The sequence below is a fragment of the Peromyscus californicus genome, unplaced genomic scaffold (assembly GCF_007827085.1).
Source record: "Peromyscus californicus insignis strain IS unplaced genomic scaffold, ASM782708v3 Scaffold_5__1_contigs__length_169319896, whole genome shotgun sequence".
NCBI lineage: Eukaryota > Metazoa > Chordata > Mammalia > Rodentia > Cricetidae > Peromyscus > Peromyscus californicus.
In genome coordinates, this window is record NW_026294573.1 from 50,771,185 (window position 1) to 50,793,455 (window position 22,271).

At 43.7% G+C, this 22,271-nt stretch overlaps 1 protein-coding gene across 1 annotated transcript in view; it reads right to left on the reverse strand.

Moving 5' to 3' along the window:
* Cachd1 (cache domain containing 1) overlaps positions 1-22,271 on the reverse strand; it is a 221,723-nt gene that overhangs the window by 14,920 nt on the left and 184,532 nt on the right. Inside the window, exons 11-22 of the mRNA XM_052716199.1 lie at positions 21,750-21,873; positions 20,586-20,703; positions 16,171-16,339; positions 13,721-13,863; positions 12,923-13,104; positions 11,674-11,784; positions 6,943-7,065; positions 5,518-5,617; positions 5,312-5,428; positions 2,312-2,472; positions 1,934-2,020; positions 681-797 (exon numbers count right to left, since the gene is read on the reverse strand). Coding sequence (XP_052572159.1) covers positions 681-797; positions 1,934-2,020; positions 2,312-2,472; positions 5,312-5,428; positions 5,518-5,617; positions 6,943-7,065; positions 11,674-11,784; positions 12,923-13,104; positions 13,721-13,863; positions 16,171-16,339; positions 20,586-20,703; positions 21,750-21,873 — 1,552 coding nt within the window. The remainder of the gene's footprint in view (positions 1-680; positions 798-1,933; positions 2,021-2,311; positions 2,473-5,311; positions 5,429-5,517; positions 5,618-6,942; positions 7,066-11,673; positions 11,785-12,922; positions 13,105-13,720; positions 13,864-16,170; positions 16,340-20,585; positions 20,704-21,749; positions 21,874-22,271) is intronic.

Sequence of the window (22,271 nt, forward strand, 5' to 3'; positions counted from 1 at the left end):
AAGAGATTTCCTATCGGCCAGTCTCTTAGGCCGCTCCATGGTGATGCTCCTAAGAAATAACATCAGTGACAGTGCTGCCTGCATCTAAATACAGCCTAACAGTCCACGCTAATCAGTTCAAGGGTAGCCCTTTATTCAGTTCAACCAAACACAAGGCCAACTGTGCCCTCTGTGCCCTTACTTCACCTGATCTCATGGCAACCAGCGAGAGAACTAGTCTCCCTCCCCCAGATCTGCCATAACCTCCCATGCCTAGTCCAAAATCCCTAGAGGGGAGCAGCCCACAGCAAGGGACACAGGGCTGTTAGTGTCCCAAAACTGTCCTGGAGCAGATTTGCTTTCTAAGAAGGGAAGTGTTCTTTCCAGAGAAACCTTGATGGCTGCTGGGTCCTGTTGAGAATCCCAGGAGATCCCACTCCCTTGCAATATCTTCTGCACTTCGCTTATTAAAACAAAACAAAAAAAACTTCCCACTCACAGAAGAGGCCTTTTTTTTTAGCCTATAGCACAAATGCCAAACACCTGTAACCAGTGGGAATGGAATATTTAATCAGGGAGAGAAAAGGCTAATGGCATAGGAATCATCCTCCCTCTCTCGAAGGGCGTATCTTTAAAGCATGAAGCTGGGCTGCAGGAGCTCTGGGGAGCTGCTGGGCACCGATCTCAGGGAGGTCTCTTACCCACTTTCCAGCCTCTGGTTGCACCTGCTGTTGACACACTGGTGCAGGGCGTCTTGCAGGCTGGGGTCGATAGCTGTGTATGTCACTGGCTCTTGGTGCACCTCACAGCTCGGGTTTCTATGAAGGAAGCAAGTGTGGAGGTTAGGGACAATGACATCCATATCCAAACACTAGTCCTTGATAAGGTCAGCCAAATCCGAGGGCTTATATTTGTATGGCTGGCTTTGCCACTCAGTGAAAACCTTGGGTCAATCTATTTAACCACTTTGTTGTTTAAATTTGTGTACAATAGAAATAATATATATATAGCTTATATGTACACACCTGAAATCATAAACACTCAACAAAACAGGAATATATAAAGCCAAAATGTGCTCAACCTTCTGTGTTCACAACCCTTAATCTTACTTTTCTGGGGTAACAACTGTGAGTTGGATTTAGCGAGGATCCCTTTAAGAAACCCTTTTTAATCTTTAACAAATCTGTATTATATTAATATATATACACACAACACCATGTGTTTCCCTTAAGTTCGAGGAAAGGAATCTAGTATTACCATTAAGAGCTTATCAACAATATAAATACATAGCACCATTTCATGCATGAGCCTATGTAAGTGCACATATGAAAAGCACATGTATAGTTACCATATAGTTAATTAAAAAAAAAAAACTGCCTCAATGTGCACTGAGTACCCGACACACGGTGGACATGTAGAAAACGCTTGTATGAATCGCCTATGATTGACTTATTTATTTTTATTATGTTGGGAGTCTTTCTCTATTGTTCTCTATTTTTTGAGGCAGGGTCTCTCACTGAATTTAGAGCTCCATGATTTGGCTAGACTGCCTGGCCTGTAAGTCCTTGGGATCTGCCTGTCTGTTCCCTGGATGGTTGGGGTTACAGGCACACGCCACTGCCTGGATCTGACAGGGGTGTGAGGATGTTCGCATGAACTTTACCCACTGGACCATCTCCACAGTCTTTCACACAGCTTTGATATAGCAATACACTGCTGATATTTCACAGCATATATAAACATGGAATCAGACATTATTTAAAGTTTGGCTTACTGATTATGTTCCTTATTAGAACAAAGCACTTTTGTATACTCTTAACCCACAACAAATTTATAGAAAACATCATAGTATGGAGATTATACATATATGATACATGTGTACATATGTATACATGTACATATATAAATACAACGCATATACACAAACATACACACACCTATTTTTTTTTTTTACCTGTTCTCTGCATTGGTGAGGTTGCCAGTGCACTCATTGACCTCCAGGGGGCACTCACAAGGACATTCACATTCATTTTGTTCCATTCTGAAAAGCAAACAGAATTACTAGTTAAGAGGCAGGTGCCAGCAGAATATCATACACACACCAGGGAACTGAGATTAAAAAATTCCTTTGCCAGTTACAATTGACAGTGAAAATGAAGCCATGGCCAAAAATTTGAATTGCATTTGGCCTGAATCCACAGCTGTGGTGACGGGGTCGTGGGAAGAGCACAGATCCTAAAGACTTCTGTAAACTGGGACTTCTCTTCCTCAGGACACACCCCTACCTCTTCTGTTCAAAATGCCTGGCGTCCACGAACAGAACCCAACCCACCGGTGACAGTTGAGACAGAGACGGTCCACCATGCTGCAAGCGCAGAAGGCGAGGGAGTCGCAGGTCTCATTGACGACACCGACAAATGCGTTGGTTCCTGGGATCCTCGTCAAGCGGTACTTAGAACAGTGGCTGCCATGCACAAGGTTCGTCAGATCCCCCTGCGGAAGAGAGGAGGGTCAGAACTGACAGACAGCAGTGCAAAGACTCGGCCCTCTCTTACAGAAAAGACAGAATAGCTCGGATTGTGATTATAAAAGCAGCACAGAGCCACTGTTCAGGATTTTTAGCATTTTCTAAAGATTTTTTTATATATATGCGTATGTCTGTGTGTGCGCCGCATGTATTTGTGGAGGATAGAATAGGGTGTTAGAGACCCTGGTGCTGTAGGTGGTTGTGAGTTGCCTGATGTGGGTGCTGGGAACCAAACCTGGGTCCCCTGGAAGAGCAGCATGAGCTCATGACACTGAGAGATCTCTTCAGTCCCTATAGCCACTGTTTAAAATATGGCCCAGAGAACATAGTTTGTTAAAAAATTTGCTTTTCTCACTTTGTTGAGAAGAAAATTATAGATAGTTCTATCAGTCAGATATAATTTTCATTTTGTAGTTGGTATATATTATATATATTACATAAATGTAAATTTTCATATCTAATTTTATTATTATTATTTTTTTTGGTTTTTCGAGACAGGGTTTCTCTGTGTAGCTTTGTGCCTTTTCCTGGAACTCACTTGGTAGCCCAGGCTGGCCTCGAACTCACAGAGATCCACCTGGCTCTGCCTCCCGAGTGCTGGGATTAAAGGTGTGCGCCACCACCGCCCGGCTGATTATGGTTTTTTATTTTTATTTTTTTTACTTTTCTTTTATGTGCATGGTTGTTTTGCCTTCACGTATGTCTGTTCACTATGTTGGTTGGTGGCTGGTGTTTCCTGAGGCCAGAAGAGGGCATCAGATCCCATGGAACTGTAGTTACAGATGGCTGTGAGTGGCCATGTGGGTGCTAGGGATTGAACCCAGGTCCTCTGGAAAAGCAGCCAGTGTTCTCAACTGCTGAGTCATCTCTCCAGCTCCTAGTTCTATAACCTTAAGAAAAAAGATAACATCATTGCTGGTTAGAGTTAACTGTCCCTTAGTGTGGGGGAATTATCTTAACTGTGTGAATTGAGGTAGAAAGACCCGCCCACTGTGGGCGGCACCATTTCCTGGCTGGGATCCTGAACTGTGTAAGTGGGGAAGCAGCAACAGCAGACATTCACACAATCATGCTCTCTGCTTCCTCATGGTGGATGCAGCATTCATAATTAGTAGTAAGTCTCTATGTCTTTATTTGGGAGCTGGTTGGATCCTAAAGAAAATACCAAGTACAGTTGTCCTCTGACCTCCACACATGTGCTATACGTATATCTGTACACCCACACAAATACATGATGCAATTTAAAAAGTAATAAAAAATAAATTATTCTAATTTCCATTCAACTAGAATGTGCTTTTTCAGAAATGTTTCTACTCCAGCCTCGGGGATTTACCTGCAGAGGACTCTGGAAGCCCCTGTAGAAAAGAACCAGACACATAGAAAGGGGCAGACTTTCATACAGTAACTACCCCAGCTCCCCCACAACAGTGCTGCTCACAATGGAACAAGGGGTAAGCAGGGCAGCAGGGTGATGTTGTGGACACTTTGAAAGCTTCTCTTTTTCCACTAGGCAATTGCTTTTCACAATCAACTCCATGATATTTAAGATGTTCAATTTAATGAAGCACATTAAAATTATTATTTATTTAGCCATGTAAAATTTTCAGCAATTGAAATCATGTAGAATACTCTCAGCTACAAAAGCAAATGAAACAAACAAATGCTTTCAGGATGACTGCCACAAAATTCCCCACCTATCATGGTGGGTGACCAAGGACTGACTGAGGCTGGCCTTCGAAATTCAGGCAGCTAAACTGTTTCCAGGAGACAGGAGCACCTGGAACCACAGACATTTGTACAGAGTATGGGAACAGCTCTCAGCAGGGACTCAAAGGGATAAAGGATGGGTTGGTGTGATGGCTATTCTTAGTCAACTTGAGTACATCTGGAATTAACTACATTAACTAAAACTCAAATGGCTGGGCACACCTGTGAGGGTTTTTTTTTTTTTTTTTCTTAATTAAATCATTTGAAGTGGGAAGACCCACTTCTAACCTGGCTCTTTGAGGTGGGAAGATCCACCTTTAATCTAGATCTTTTGAGGTAGGAAATCCACTTTGAACCTGGGCCACACTTTCATAAAGGACGTGGAAGAAGGAAGCTGGTTCTCCCTTTGCCTGCTTGCTCTCTTCTCCCTAGCAAGCTATTCCTCCACTGGCATCAGAGCCTACTTCTTTGGGATTCCAGCATGTACTGAAGACCAGCAGAGACATCCGGCCTTGTGGACTGAACAACTACTGAATTCTTGGGCATTCTGTTGGGAGACAGCCATTGTTGGACCAGCTGGACCAAGTCTGTAACCATTCTAATAAATCCCCCCGCCCTCTAAGTTCTGTCCTCTAGGGCAGTGGTTCTCAACCTTCCTAATGCTGTGACCCTTTATTACAGTTCCTCATGTTGTGATGACCCCCCAACCATAAAATTATTTTCATTGCTACTTCATGACCGTAATTTTCTATTGTTATGAACTGTAATGTAAATATCTGATATGTAAGATATCTGATATGCGACTCCTGTGAAAGGATCGCTTCACCTCCCCCGCAAGGGGTTGAAATCCACAGGTTGAGAACCAGTGCTCTAGGGACTCATAACTAATACAGCTGGTGTATTAATCAAAGCAGAGTACCAACCCTATGACCTTCAGACAGTCCCTGTCACATCCTGGCTTTCTGTCCTACAATTATCACAGTGGGGGATGTACTAAGGTCTTTCCCTACTCCTGGGGTCCTGTGACTCTAGAGCAACGAAGCAGGCATGGGCATTATTCCGTTCATAGTCCACGAAGGAGCGGGAACACGGGCTTACCACCAGGCTGGTATTGAATTTATAAGATCTCTGCACGGTCCGGTCACTGAAGCTGTTGCACAGGTTCTTCTTCACAAAGTTTGGGTGGTTCAGGATGTCATTTGCTACCAGGGGCTCCTGACAAGACCACAAGACAAAGACCAGTGTCACTTCACACATGTCGGGCTGTCGCAGAATGGAGCTGACTAGCTTTGGCCAAAGGATACCTTGTGGGTGATGTGTTGTTGCTCCAGAGGTGCATGACCTTTGGGGTCAACGAGGGTTGGATGAGCCACCAGATAACCTCTGTCCTCCATTATGAAGCACCTGTACCAAAAAAAGTGATGTCCTTCATTCATATGAGCGGCTGACATGCTTTCAAAGAACACTTGACTGCACTAGCCTTAAAACAAACTTATCTAGACTTATGGGGGAAAAAATGAAGGAACCTTGCTGGTGATGGACTAGCTGGCCTTCAGGTTAGGGTAAGAGCTACACATCGCTCTGCGGTTGCCTATACAGTTCCTAGAGGATGTGCCTGCCCAATGCAAGAGTGAGGGATGGGAAATTCTTTGAAAGGATATTAGAAGGAGGAGGATTTTGAAGGAAAGAAGCAGAGGAGCATTCACAGACACAAACATAAACAAAACACAACACTCGATGTACATAAAAAGGTACTTGTAGGAACACTAAGCAGAGCTAGAACTACTTTAATCAGGACTATGTTCCATTTTCTTCCCCTGAGCAGTAGTCAGAGCGGTGGCCAGGAGCCCTGCACGTGCCCATTAAACTCCAATGTGAAATTCAACAGCGACAGAACGTGTGGAGCCCAAGACGGAACCAAGAAGCTACTTTAAAAAGCCGTCTGCGCTGAATCAAGGGAATGCCCTTGCTTTGATCAGACATTTTCTTTTGAAATTCAGAAGGCGAGGTCTCGTAGTTCTGTGAGCCTCTTTCTGGGAAAATGTAAAAGTGCCAGTCTAAACAGCTGAAATTTCACAGAGATTGGCTTAATGACTAAGTTAACATCAAAAGTGCCGCCCAAGAGAAAGTGCCCCCTGGTCTCCCCAATACCAAAGTTGAGGGACGCTTCTAATCACTGACTTCTAGAGAAACACGACTTTGGGGCACTATGCTATTCCTCTTGCTAGGCACTGTGCCTGTTTGTCTAAATAATAAGCAGCAGGTACCTTTGAAAAAGGAAAGAAGAGCCAGGGAGATGCCACGGTGGGTAAAACACTCGCCTTGCAATGCCCACACCCATGGAAAGCTTAATGCTGTAGCACACATCTGTAAGGAGACTCATTGACAGCTCATTGGGCAGGGAGCCTGGTGCTTACAGCCATGAATAAGGGACCTTGTCTCAAAGAAGGTAGAAGGTGAGGACACCCAAAGTTGTTTTGCACACACACACACACACACACACACACACACACACACACACACACACGCAGAGAGAGAGAGATTTGGGAAAAAAAGGTGGTGGCAGTGGGGGGGTGGAGGGGAAGATGACAATAAAAACCCATCTTAATAGGACACCCAGGGAATGAACTCAACTTTTGGTACTGATTTCTAACTATGCGGCCAACATCTGGTGCCAATTTGTTCTTATTTTGGCAGTGGACAGGAACTAGTGTCCCTGGAGGGCTTACCTTATTTTGTTGCCACCATCTTGGTTACAAACTGGTAAGAGGTCCATCAGAACTTTGTAGAAGTACCTCAGGGTGAAGTCAATGCCCATCACAGCCACGGTGTGTCCGGAAGACAGCTGTGCACTTCATGTGAAGGAGACCGATGAGAAGAGGAGGTAGAGTACACACGGCATTGTCTACGATTAGAAACATACGCCCTCCCCACTTCCCGCGCCTGTAAACGCGGAGTGACTGCATGTAGCGTGAAGATGCCTTGAGAGAAAACATTAAGCCTTGAGTTACGGCTTTCTGAGTAAGACCAGCACCAAACACGAGCAGCTGGGGGATATGTCCAGTCCCCACAACCCCCACAAATGTTCAGAGTGGTTGGGCTTTTTAGCAAAAATATCAGTCAGAGACGTAAGAGTGAGAGGTTGCAGGTCTGGCTACTTAAAACAAAACTGAAAAAGATTATGTACATAGGTAGATACATATGTATGCATGTATGTGTCTGTGTGTTTGTAGATGTATGTGGGGCATGTGTGCCACAGTGTGTGTGTGTGTGTGTGTGTGTGTGTGTGTGTGTGTGTGTGTGTGTGTGTGTGTGTGTGCGTGTGTGTGTAGAAGCCAACTTGTGGGAGTCACTTCTCTCCTTCCACTATGTGGTCCCGGGGATCAAACTCAGGCCGTCAGGTTGGGCAGCAGGCGCCTTTCCCCACTGAGCCATCTCACAGGCTCTACAGTCACTTCAGCAAGCTTCTAGAAAAGGAACCTGAATGGCTGCAATTCATTACTTCCTTCACTCTTTCCGGTACGGAAACAGGCCTCACAGAGACTTAGCAAGCACAGTAAGGCCACATAAAACTTATCAGGAACCCTGTCCATTTTCTTTCCACAACACCATGGTGGACTCTACTCAAAACACAGTTCCTATTTAAGAATGAGTCTTATGTGTTGCAGGTCAGAACACCCTCTCTATCCTATACCACTCCTCTCAAAGAGGGACTCTGCAGGTAAATCTGGGCAGTAAAGCTTGGTGCTACTGGCTAATTTTTTGGTAGATATGGGGTCAAGTCCTGGCATAGCCAGTGTTATTTATGTTGCTCCTGGATGCTATTTGGCCTTTTTAAAACTTTGGTTTTTCATAGGAAAATGGAGACAATAGTAGTACCTTTAAAAAAATAACCCTGATATCACAATTAAATGTGATAGTGTTCATAATGTTTAGTAAACACCCGAATAGCAGAAGTGGCTCAGTGAAATACAGCAGGGCTTGCCCAACATGGACTGTTAAGAGCCCAACATCTATTTTTTTTATTTTTATAATTTAATTTAATTTTACATATCAGCCACGGATTCCCCTGCCCTCCCTCCTCCTGCCCTCTCCCTCCTTGCCCCCCGCCCAGGCCAACATCTATTATTATCTACCTGGCTGATTACCAAGAAAATACCAGAAGAAAAAAATGACATCATTCTTAACTATTTCATGATGGTCTTTTTCTTCTCTCTCCACAGCGACAGGGTTTAACTCTGGGGGCCTACTGCATGCTAGGCAGGTGCTCTAAGAACTGAGCGACAGCCCAGCCCTTTCTCATGGTAATCTTTATGTTTTGTGCATGTGTGTCTCCATGTGTTATATATGTGCACCAGGTACATGACTGGTGTCCTTGAGGTCAGAAAAGGACGTCGCACCCCCCGGAACTGGTGCTGGCAGCCAAACTGGGTCTTCTACAAGAAGAGCAAGCGCTCTTAACTGCCAAGCCATCTCTCCAGCCCCTTTTGTGGCACTCTTGGGAGGCTTTAGCAATTCAAGAACACTGGAGCTTGCAAGAGTGAGGCCAGCATCATGGAATAATTAGTGTATACATGGACAGAAACTCCCTGCTTAATTCCAAAAGCATATTGTCTTAGTCACTAAGTCAGATCTGTAGGGCTGTAAACAATTTTAGATTATTTAATTTCTGTGGAAGAAGCTAAGAAAAAATTGTAGTTTGTATTTTATGAATGAAAAAAATCAGCCTGAGAATGGTTAAAAGACTTAAATATCACCTTTTCCCTGTATCTGGAACAACACCAGAGGTTGGCTCTTCTCTACAGTACTGTATGGCTGCTTCTGTGGAAAGTACTGTTCCGGTGTTTGGGATATGCTCATCTGATTTCTAACCCTCCTCTGAATGGCAGCTATCTGCTCCAGCATGAATTAAGATGCTGAAGTAATAGCACGTATCTTACCCATGAGCCTAGATTTGTATTTTACCTGAATTGTAGCTAGCTGGACTGTTACCATAGCAACTCAAAAGAATGTTACAGAAATATCCAGCCAAATCTACATTTCTAAACAAAACGGACCAGGTTGATGGTCACACATGTATGCGATTATCATTGTTGAAATCATGTGACCACTCAGTCCCTTTATCTCCAGCAGTGTTATCACATGGGGAGAATGCCCAGCTAGACTGTCAGGCCACTGGAAATGCTCATGGAAGCAGACAGAGCTCCCATGAGTGATTGGTGAGCACTGAGTTAGAAAGCCCTCCCCTAGCTCTCCACCAAAGCACATCTGAAACCAGGGGTGAGTGGTTGTGTTTCAGACAAGTGAGGTATCCATGTCAGCTCTCTCCTCTGTCCAGTTCAAATGCCACAAGTTCAAAGCCTACATAGCACGACAATAAAATAACCGATATTTACTTATCACTCAACACTGTCAAGTTTGGTGCTAAGCATTTTCCCAGGCATCACCTCTAACACCGTGTCCCTTTCCCATGTTCTGGGCACTGTTCTATGAGCTTTATGTATTATTTAATTTAATTATTAAAATAATTATTTGAGATAGGCTCTAGTGAGGAAACAAAAGCAAAAAAGGATTTGTTTACAGTTCTATAAATCATAAACAGCACTTTTACTTTTACGTATCTCAGGAGGGGAGCAGGTTCCCAAGCAGACACCTTCGCCAAGCCCGTCTATCAGTGCAAGTCACGGGGGCTTTTGCTGAGCAACAAAAGAGGCTGTGGGCTTGGATCTAAACTGTGATGAAGGAAAAGGCCACAGCTCTAAATACTCAAATGGTACCCAGCTAAGTAAAACATCCACACAATGGGGTCTGCAGGCTGCATTTTGAGGAGGGCCACAGCATACATTTCCTCTGGGGGGAATCCGTATTCACAGTAACTTCCAGTCTAGGACTAAAACTGTGCACTTTTGTTGTTGTTAAACAGGAAGGTAACCAGAGAGGAGATCTAAAGTTGTCCTCATTTGAAAAGTCACTGTGTTCCCACCATGCTTCATTTGAACAGGCCCCACAAAGGCTGGCAAACAAACCAGACCAACATTCTTGTACTTCCCGAATCGTCAATGAAGATGCTTACACACATACACATAAACTCACAAACTGGTCTCTACCCATGCACCAAGAGCACACAACAGAAGGCAAGGCTCAGCGCTCTTGACAAATGAGTGGACGATGAAGGGACCCCTCACTGGTGTCTTTGAAAGCCCGACTCAGGCCCCTTTGACTACAGTCAGAGATGAGGTGGACCCTTCCCTGGAAGAAACAGTCTATTTACTTTTTCTTCATGGATTAGGCTGTATGGAGGGGATGATGAGTCTCATCACGTACCAGATGGCATGCTAACAGAAATATGGAAGGATGTACTCTGTATGAGGGTTATTTGCTTATGTAGGAAATTTGTGTTATGAGACAAGCGGACAGTCAAGCAGATAGATACTGTTGCCCCAGAATCAGCATTGGGCTGGCGGCAGGCATGGCTTTCCACAGAGACATGGGCCCGATGCTGGAATTCCAGCCCACTCTGCTTTCCAATTATTGTATCAGTGAACTTATGTCAGGAGACTTCTAACTAGTACCATTTGAAGAGTAATGAGCACCACTGAAAAGCAAGAAGATCTGCTTTCCTCTAAGTTTTAAGGCAGCATGCCAGTTACCAGTCAAAAATATGGTCTTTCTTGGTTGCTTTGAGAAAATAGCTATTTGTATAATAATGGGATTGAAGCAATGTGCTTTCCCATTCAAACCCTCACTGATGTTTGTAGCGTCAGAGCTGAAGCTTTAAGCTGTAGGAAACAACACATTCTGATATATGTCCCATGGTATTGACATCCTGGCAACATCATTTTTAAGAGATACTCTCCAAAATACTCAACAGAAAACCAAAGCAAACAACTCATATAATTCTAAAGAGTCAGACACAATAGAACTCCAGATGCCTGGTATATCTTTCCTCATTAAAAAATGCTCCTCTGAAGCCGGGCGGTGGTGGCGCACGCCTTTAATCCCAGCACTCGGGAGGCAGAGGCAGGTGGATCTCTGTGAGTTCAAGGCCAGCCTGGACTACCAAGTGAGTTCCAGGAAAGGCGCAAAGCTACACAGAGAAACTCTGTCTCGGAAAACCAAAGAAAAAAAAACAATGCTCCTCTGCTGGAGAACATAGCAATTCTAACAATGAGAGATGCCGTGTTCCAGCTGGGGTTTCTTTTCCTTTTTACATGTGTGTGTGCACGTGACTGAAAAAGTTGGTGGAATTGGTTCAGTGGGCAAAGGTGATTGTCACCAAACCTGATGGCCTGATCCCCGGGGCCTGCATGGTCTAAGAGAACCAGTCCCTTCTTACAAGTTGTCCACTGGCCTCCACATATGTCCTATGCATGCATGCATGCACACAAGCACACATTAGGTAAGTCAATACATGTAATCTAAAAGATTTTACATGACTAAAAATTAATTAAAATAATTACCTGGATGAATGAATTGTGTGACTGATTGTCACCACATAGCCAGCTCCTCCAACATCGAGGTAAGGACCAGTCAGAGAAATCAGCCCTGGATTAGCTACTGCATGAAGATACCTAACAGAGACCCAAGAGAAGCCATGTGATTTTAGGCATTTACTACTCTGTAAGTTTCAAGGAACAGTGAGTTTGTAGCTCTAAAGTACTTATTAACTGTGCTGGTACCACCTTAAAAATCAAAATGAATCTTCCTTAAATTTTTAAAAAACATTTTATGTGTGTTTTGCCTGCTTATTACGTATGTGTGCCATGTACATGCTCGGTGCCTGCAGAGGCCAGAAGAAGGTGCTGGATCCCCTGGAACTGGAGTTACAGATAGATGTTTGTGAGCTACCATGTGGGACTGGGAATTGAACCTGGGTCCTCTGCAAGAACAAGTGCTCTTATCCACTGAGCTATCTCTACCTCCTTACTTCATTTGCAGAGATGGGGTTTTGAACTTATGGCTTACCCATGCCAGGCAGGTGCTCTACCACTGAGCGGCCGACCCAGCCCAGATTCTCACCTTTTGTGCCTGATGATAGCATCAAGACAGAGTTGAGAAACTGAGATTCCCTCCCTGTTCTAATATGTGTTTGACTCTGAGCTTTTACTGAGACCTGTAGTTCAGATGACTCAGAGGGGAATACAAAAAAGGACCAATGAAAGAAGAGAAATAAATAAACATAAAGAAACCATCCAGGATTATTACGGGTGGGGAGTGGGCAGGAAGAGCTGACTCCTGAGTGAGTTGGTTGCTATCCAACACAGGATGATTTTGCTCCTGGTTCATGCTGCCTCCCTGCTACAGTGCCTGCCTAGCACTAGTGTGAAAATAAAGCTCAGAGGTAGAAGAATATTCCTGAATTTACATGTGTTCATTTTCCACAGGCCATACACGATGCCATAATTACACGGAGTAAAATGAACCATTTCATTCAAGATGACCCTCCAGTCGTGAGGAAGAATCAGGTAAGACCTTAGGAGTCAAAATGGACCGATGTAAAGCATTTCACTCTCAAAATTCCAACAGAGAGAGAAAGGCACTGCAGTTAGAAAAAAGTAATCCACAATATTAAAAAAAAACCTATTGAAAACAATTTTACCCCCCTTGAAAGGGTCTTCTCCTCTGATTGGCAAAGTTGCTGTATTGCCTGTACTTATCATGTCTCCCCAGGCCTAGGAGGACCTGGAAACGGAAGCCCCTCAGACTTACCACTGTCTCCTAGTGGGATCAAATGCTTTGTCCATGAGGGACCCAGGATAAATTCTGAGGACGCCATTGGGTGTTGCTATGTAACGGCGGACAATGTATGTGTTCAGGCTGCTCATTTCCATCTGTGTCATCCATTCATCTGTGACGTGGCTGGTCGCCATCACTTCATTCCGGACAGAGAACTAAGAAACAAAGGCAGACATTGCAGGGCCCCTTTAAAAAAACTCACATGAAAAGAGTGTGGGCTGCTGGCAGGGCTCCCCAAGGTTCTCTTGCAGAGAAGCCAAGCCCAATTACTTCTTGAAAACCTTTCCACAGCAGATGGACTCGGCCAAACTCGGAGAAAACAAAAGTTCACAGAATACAGTCAGGGGAGGTGCGACTACACAGTTGTTCACCTAGCTAGCTTCAGAAAATTCCTACGGCGAATCATTAGACACATACACGCAGCCTCTTTGGTGCTTGACTATCATATTCATCTCGACAGCAGACCACTTCTTTTCCACGGGAAAAATGGAGTGTGAAGTTTTCTCTGGTCTTTTAATCACACCCCCCACCTGGAAATCCCCATTGCATACGAGGCCTGAAGTAGATTCTTCATGTGGCTCACTGGGCTTCTTAATCCATCAAAAGGGTCACAGCTGACTAGCCTCCCCCTGGGGCACACACTCTGCCTTTTTGGCTCCTGGCTGCAGAGGCCCAGATGCAAGCAGGGTTTGATACTTCAAAGGTTCATGGCCAACACCCCCTGGGCCTGTGGAAAGGGGCCCCAGAGATGTGGCCTGTGCCAGTACTTACTTTGAGTCCCGGGTTAGCAATGAGGCGAGTGTTGTCACTGAGATAGGCCGTGTAATGCTCCACCATGCGCTTGGTCTCGGGCTGGCTAAGGTGCTCGTAGGGGGAGGAAAAGCTGCCGGCGGACAGCATGACGGTTGGACTTTCTGAAAGAGACCCCAACAAAGCAGGCCTCAGCACACAGAGACTTCATCTGGGACCCAAACAAAAGCCTCACTCAGGCTCTGCCAACATGTCTGCTACGGTGGCTTAATGTCTTCCACAAGGGCACAAAGAGCTGGACAATGAGAGCAGAGAATAAGGGAAGGAAAAAAAAATCCACATTCTCTCCCTTCAGGGAGCTTATGGTCCTATGAGGGAGGCAGGATGGGGATGTGCCCAAAGAGGCACAAATGCTGGAAGCGGAAATCCTAAGAATCGTAGATCTGCATGCTGTGTATCTGTTAGGATAGAGGGTGCAGCACACACATGGACCCAGACTGGATAGCCTCTGGGCTCCGCCATTTTCTGGCTGTGAGATGTTGGGCAGGCATTTGCAAAATGGGGAAAAAAAACAGTAACTCTCTAGAGTGATGCTGAACAGTGCTTTACAGGGGCATCAGTGATGTCTGCTAGTATTCACATCAGTAACTGTCATTCAGGAAGAAGAAAGATGAAAAGTTGACATCAGTGCAAAACCAAAACCAAATTAAAAAATTACCATCCCAGGTGGTAGGCAAACGTGTCCCAAAAAAAGCTTATTGAGAGTATCCCATGTGTATATCCCTAAATACTATGTCTAACATGAAAATTAGTTTCCTATTTGAGACAAAAATCCTTGCAGTGAGTCACAGTATGAAACAAAATGTTCTATTTAAATTTTTTGTTGTTCAACCTTCCCATATTTTTATTTATTTTTTATTTCCTTTGAAACAGGTCTCGCTATGTAGCCCTGGCTGGCCTAGAACTCTTCTTGTGGACCAGCCTAGTCTCAAAGTCACAGAGATTTGCCTACCTCTGCTTCCTGAGTACTTAAAAACATGCACCACCACACCAAACCTCACCATATTTTAAAAAGTGTCATAAAAAACTATCACGTGACATCCAGCAAATGGGAGGCTAAGGCATGAGGGGAGTGAGTTTGAGATCAGCCAGGATTATATAGTGATACCTATGTACAACAAACAACCAACATAAAAACTCAAACAACATAGATTGCCAAAAATGGATACAAAACCTACTCTCTATCCAAACAAATCTGTCTACAAGAAACTCACTTAACCTATAAAGACATATAGAAATTAGAAATAAACTGGCAGACAGTGGAGTTGTGACATTAATTTCAGAGGAAACTGACTTCAAAGCATCTAAGCTTTGTTGTTTTACCTTAGTCTGAGGAAATTATTTTTCTCTGGTAAGCCCAAATGTCTTCCTTTACCACAGATCAACCAAGGCACTGAACACTAACCACCTGGTACATTGCAATAGTAATTCCCACCAGCATCCTTTGGAGACTCTGCCTATGCCTAAACTCTTTTGAGGTAGGGTCCTGTGGAAGATACCATCAGCACCTTCATCAGATCCCTTTATATCCCTCTTCCTGTTTTCAACACCCTCCCCACACCTGCACCACCTCACATCTATGTCCTGTGCTCTACTGGTAGGACACCTATTTGTGGCCTTTGGACAACCAAACCGTGCCTAGGCTGAGAGGGGCTGAGGACTAGGAAAGCTTATCTGTGGTCTGGGAAGATGCTGGGTCCATGGACACTCCGAATCTGAGACGGCAGAGGCTGGAGCATCATCTGGAATCAGCTTTGTTTTGTCTTTTCTCCTGGTTTACTGCCTTCCCGCTCTTCACTGGTCTCTTTTGAGAGCTTACCTATAAATCATCAGCATAGCAATTCCCATCTCAGGGGGCTGGAGAGATGGCTCAGAGGTTAAGAGCACTGACTGCTCTTCCAGAAGTCATGAGTTCAATTCCCAGCAACCACATGGTGGCTCACAACCATCTGAAATGAGATCTGATTCCCTCTTCAGGTGTACAGGCAAACTTGCAGAAAGAATGCTGTTTATATGATAAATAAAATAAATCTTAAAAAAAGAAAATCCCCATCTCAGCTTCTTCTAGGCAACTTGACCAAGGCAGAGAACATAACTGCTTCACATAGTATATTTTGTTATGATATCATTATTATTGTTAGTTTATTGAGACAGGTTCTCACTCAATAGCCCAGGCTGTCCGGAAACTCACTGTGGAGTTCATGCTAGCCTTCAGCCCATAGTGATCTGCCTGCCCCAGCCTAATTACTACCAGGACTGTGGGTGTGAACCATTGTACCTGGCTGCTTCACATTTTCTAGAACAGGAAATATTAAGTATTTGGGACTGGACAGGGAGCAGGAATCAAACATGTTTATGATAAACTCTTTGAGCAAGATCATGCAGGAAGCTGAGGAGCCCATGGGCTTCACCTAGAGTCGCCAGCTGCTTGAAGTGGAGGCAGGCGCTAGGTTGGCCCAGGAGATCTAGCCGGTGGTATAGCAGCTTGCTGCTGGGCACGGTGTTGAGGTTCTTCAGTTGTTTGACAGGTATTTCCGGTTGGATCACCACAATACACAGAATGAAGGAAGTGTCCTGTACCTGTAAAGGGGAGGAAAAAAAAATCAGCAAGGAATTCCTAACACAGAAAATGAAGAGTCCATTGCATACATTATCTTGTGATGTCTGTCTTCTCTCTGGGAAGGCGTTAAAGTAATGTCGGATGAACACATGAATGATACGAAGATTCACAGAAGATATTTTCTGTTTTTCTTTCTTATGGAAGGGAGCTTGTATGTAACACAACATCCTATAGCTAATAAGTAGACAGAAGAGGAGGCCCCTGGGAACTGTGACCTTGTTTGTCATGATTAATGGACACAAGTGTGTGTGTGTGTGTGTGTGTGTGTGTGTGTGTGTGTGTGTGTGTGTTTTGCAATGCATTTAAAATGCACAAGTGGGGCCTGGGACATGGCTCAGTGATAAAATGCTTGACTAGTTTGCCCTAGGTACATCCTCTAGCCAAGGAGAAAAAAAAAACCATTGGTTTTTATAGAAGTGTTCTGAGAGTTGATTTTTTTTTTTTCTCAACAAGGTTTCTCTGTGTAGCTTGGGAGCCTGTCCTGGAACTCACTAGGTAGACCAGACTCATAGAGATCCACCTGCCTCTGCCTCCCGAGTGCTGGGATTCACGGCGTGCGCCACCGCCCAGCTGAGTTGACTATTCTTTTATTTTATTTATTTTTTTCTATTATCAGTTTGATACTTTACAAATTCTTATCCTAATAGTGAAATGTTTCACTGAAGCTTGCCCAGGGATTGAGTAAAACCAAAACTTATTATATTCTTAATCAATTGTGAATCCTCAGGAAGAGAAGGACTTGGGGCAGTCATTAAAAGAATCCAGCGTGTTTACTTCATCCCCAGCAAGCACTGTCTACACCCCAGGTTCTAAATGAACACCATCACTGTTAAAACTCATAGGAAGCGCCGGGCGGTGGTGGCGCACACCTTTAATCCCAGCACTCGGGAGGCAGAGCCAGGCGGATCTCTGTGAGTTCGAGGCCAGCCTGGGCTACAGAGTGAACTCCAGGAAAGGCGCAAAACTACACAGAGAAATCCTGTCTCGAAAAACAAACAAACAAACAAACAAAAAACCTCCCAAAAAAAAAAAAAAAAAAAAAAAAAATGCCGGGCGGTGGTGGCGCACGCCTTTAATCCCAGCACTCGGGAGGCAGAGTCAGGCGGATCTCTGTGAGTTCGAGGCCAGCCTGGGCTACCAAGTGAGTTCCAGGAAAGGCGCAAAGCTACACAGAGAAACCCTGTCTCGAAAAACCAAAAAAAAAAAAAAAAAAAAACCTCATAGGAAGCACAAATTCTATGGTACTCTTGTCCAGTCTAGGTGGGTCAACATTTCTGTCCAGGATAGGCAGGTGCTTTAGCAGTCCAATACAATAAACGCTATGAACTTGCAGATCTGCTTTCTCTTAGAAATGGATGTTTGAACAAAATTTAGTGAGGAAAATATCTTCCCAAGAATCATCAGCCAATCACTGACTTACCACCAACAATGGTAAATGTAATTAAAAATTATCTGATAGCTAGAAAATGCCTGTCATTTCCAGATGATGCCACTGTAGGATCACAATGCAGCTCATGATGCATGGTGCCACGGGGGGTGAAGTAGCCTACTCGGTTGTCTGTCAGCCACATAAGCGTGTAGCACAGACAATCGACTGCAGTATTGTTAGGAAGAACTCAGTTACACTTTATGTATTCACTCTACCACAACTTTAATCATTATTTTAGGATATCTATTTCTACTTATACAAATGCTTACTGAAAAAACAGCATGTTGTGTTATTCTGGCATCTGCCACATACCTCTGCACACCTGTGCTTTGATTGCCTCAGGCAGTCAGGTACAGTTGGCTGACCCATATCATGGAGGAGGTTTGTGTAAGTCAATGACGTTGACACACAATGATGCAGTGATGCTTTTCTTGGACTGTCATTAAACAGTGCATAACTGTGTAAGTCTGATATATTGCAAGATGCAAAGAGCCCGTTTACTATTATTCAGTGTGTGTGTGTGTGTGTGTGTGTGTGTGTGTGTTATGCATACCTTCATGTGTGTGAGACTGTGCTTGCAGGCATTACGTGGAGATCAGAGGTTGACGTTGGGATGCCTTCCTCAGTCTCTTCTCTATTTTTTGAGACAGGATCTCTCAGTGACCTTGGAGTTTCTGATTTGACTAAACTAGCTTGCCATGAAGCCTCTGGGGGTCCTCCTGTCTCCGCTCTACAGTGCTGGGGTTAGATGCACACCTGGATTCACATGGACGCTGGTGATGCAAAGTCAGGTCACCCTTCTTGCACACCAAGCACTTTCCCCACTGATCTGTCTTCCTCCACCCCAAAGAATTCATTTAAAAGATGGTATGTAAATTAATGGGAGCGAGGACAGCTAAGTCAGAACTTATAAAATGGCTCAGATGATGCAGTGATGAAGAAATTTGAAACCGGACAGGTTAGAGTTAAGTTAAACATGGGGTCTGTGAGAATGACTTCAGAATCTTTAAACACAGAGGCAGTTTACATCTTCCTGGAATTGCTTTCAAGTACTGCTGGCAAACAGACTCGATTAGATTAGCAAATTTAATCCTCTTCCCTCATGCCCTGAATTGGAAAGTTGATGGGGTATTCTAAATGGCATCTACTCTTTCCTCACTGCGCCGTCTTACACAGGTGTCCCTGAAGTTAAGTTTTTACTGCTGCAAGTTCCAGTGATCAAAAGATGGAACCCTATTGGAGGAACTGGAATATAACTTTACAGAATTTCGCTTATTCAGTAAGGGAATAATACCTAAGTTCCAAAAGTAGCTGGGTTAGCTAGAAAGAGCAACCGCTTCACAGTGCTAACTCAATCTCAAGTTATCCTCAGCTGAATTCGGTAGAAGAATTCATTGGTCTGCCGTGTCTGTGGATGCTGAGCTAATTGGCTAGATTTTCTCAGTAATAGCTGACTCTTCTTGGATTATATTAATAGAAAGATCCATTTTACCCCTTGGGACAAGGCAAATATTTACCACCCTCCTCAAATAAAGAAATTTAAAAATATTTGCCCTTATTGCTGGGTAGTGAGTGCAGCTTGATTTGTCTTGAATCTCATTACTCTTAGTTTTTCACTTGATAGTGACCTGGGTGACAAATTTAGCTCCCCGAGAGAGGTGGTACATCTCACTGACGTGATTGCCTGAATTGTAGAACTCAGGACACAGCTCAGGATTTATCAATGTGGGAAGAAGAGAAAATTATTCTTTCCAAAAATGTTGACATTGAGTTCTGCTTACCGTCCAAAAGCCATACAATGCCTACATTTTTGTCTTTTTTAAACATCAACAGTTATTAATGCAGATACCATCCAGGATGTAACTGAAATGCTTTTCATTGGAATATATTAGAAAATATGCTAGAAGAAAGAAGCCTCTGAATTCAAACACAAAAGTCTGGTTTTATGATAAGACAGGCTTTCTCTGTGTAGCTCTGGCTGTCCTAGAACTCACTCTGTAGACCAGGCTGGCCTTGAACTCAGAGATCCACCTGCCTCTGCCTCCTGAGGGCTGGGATTGAAGGTGTGTTCTACCACATCTGGCTGATAGATGGTTCAGCGGGCTGTTCTTCCAGAGAACCTGGGTTCAATTCCCAGCATCCACATGGCAGCTCACAACTGTCTGTAACTCCAAGATCTGACAATAATCTATAGTTTTTTAAAAAAAGGCTCTGCAGCTAGCTGAGCAGGTGGAGGTACTTCCTGCCCCCGTGATGCCCTGAGGTCTATCCTGGTAGAAATAGAGAACTATTTCCCACAAGTTGTCCTCTGGCCTCCATGTGCCCACACATGTACAAATAAATAAATGTAGTTTCAAAATTCATTTAAAGAGCTATGATCTATCTACATAAATTCATACAGTCCCTAGTGCACCTCATGGATGTGTACACACAGAGATTTGTTTGTGGCGGAGTGGGGGAGGGTGGGGGATGGGGTGGTTCTGGAAACGGGTTGAAGTGGTTACTGATGGGAAATGGGTCAAGGGCAGGAAGGAGCGGATCTATTTTCTCCCCTTTATATCCTTTTATATGATTTGATCTCTTTGTCATGAACAATTACTGGTTTTATAAACAAGAAAGGGGAAAAAATATGAACCATCTGTGGAATGTCTTCTAACCCAGTCACTTTAAATCTGGCTAGTCATATAGTCTAACCCAAGTTCTCCAGTGTTACCGTGAGAAAGGCATTGAACTAGACTTCATGGGCCGTCCAATCCAAACGACTTCCTTCCACTCACCATCTTCCAGGCATAGCTCACATTGTAGGCTTCCTTTCCAGTCTCCCTCAGCTTGTTTATGTGCCAAGACAGAGATGAGTTCACAGGGACTGTGATAATCCGGCTGCCTAGAGGGAGGCTGGGTGAAAAAACAGAATTAAATGCCTCAGGCAAGAAAGAAAAATTAAGCACTTAATTAAAGGCAAGGAAGAAGCTGTGAGCCAATGGCCACCCCCTGCTTCTGAACAGCATTGAAACTCATCACTTTTGAAAGACATGATGTGAGATTTTCAATTTTGTAAAGGCGTTATATCAACTCTGCTTTAGAAGCTATCCTTCGCCTCTACCCTGCCCCCAATGCTAATTCTTTCCAGAGACTGACTTTCTCAAATCATTCACTTATTAATTTTCAACCAATCAGCACAAAGACTCATTTCTCCACAGGTTACCATCTGCCAAAATAACATATCCCAGTTGGAAAACATCCAATCTGTTTTTATTTTAAGAGAGCGCTGCACAAACTGTGCGGATGGACACTACACTGACAAGCTATTTACTGCTCCTCATCTTAGCCTTTTTTTTTTCTCTAATCCATTTCAGTTTGGTCTAAGCAGAGTACTTTCTGGAAATGTGTTAACATATGCCTGATTTGACAATTAAACTCAACGTAAACGTAGAGTTTGATTGAGAAGATATTGCCTCCAAATAATTTTGACTTTCCCTGTTACATCAAGTAAACAAGATCCTGGCTACCCTTCTTTAAATTCTTGTTTTCTGATTTAATTTTATTTATTATTATTATTATTATTGTGTATGTATTCACAATGTGTGTGGGCATGTGTGTGGATGTGTCTGGGCGAGGGGTGGCGGAGGTGGGGGGGGTTACCATGGTGAGAGTGTGTAGGTTGGAAGACAACTCTGTGGAGTCTATTCATTCCTTCTCCTTTTATGTGGTTTCTGGGATCGAACTTGGATTGCCAAACCTGCCTGGCAAGCACGTTTGCCCACTGAGCCATCTCCCAGCCCTCGGCTCCTATCATGAAAAAATTACCCCGAAAACTTTTGGCAACAAGAAAATAATTTGTATACTTGCCTCATACCCTATGGCAAACACTCATATTTGATCACAAAATGAGTCCCCTTCTCAAAACACATGAAACTCTGCAGCCCTCACCTCTTTCTTACCTTAGGATATTTTGCCGAACCAATTCAAACTTGGGGATATTTTCATAATGTATGATGTCAGTATGAAGTGGGGGCTCTGACAGTAAGTATGGCCTGGTAAGAGATGGATGCATAAGTGTATACCCTGAAATCACAGAATAAGACATGTTATAAGGAAGATGTAGAATACTGGTTCTAACAAATGTGCCCATTACTGGTCTGAACTGTCGGACTGTCTGGGATGGCTGCCCAGTGCTCAAAACCTCGTATGTACCATAGCAGTCCAATAAAACCTCAACCTGTTTTATGTAAGCTCTCATAAAACTCCTGAAGTGTTGAAAGAGCTTTTAAATTACTGAACATATGTCTAATGGAGGCTATTTAGGTGGTATTTGTTTTTCTGGTTTTCATTTTATTAAATGTTCTAATCTGTTATATGTAAACCTTCCTGCCAGGGACTCTAAAGATAAGGGTACTAACAAAAAGTGATTTAAACCCCATTCTAGACATTGTTCACCCCCAAGTCTAACTTCTTGATGTTAT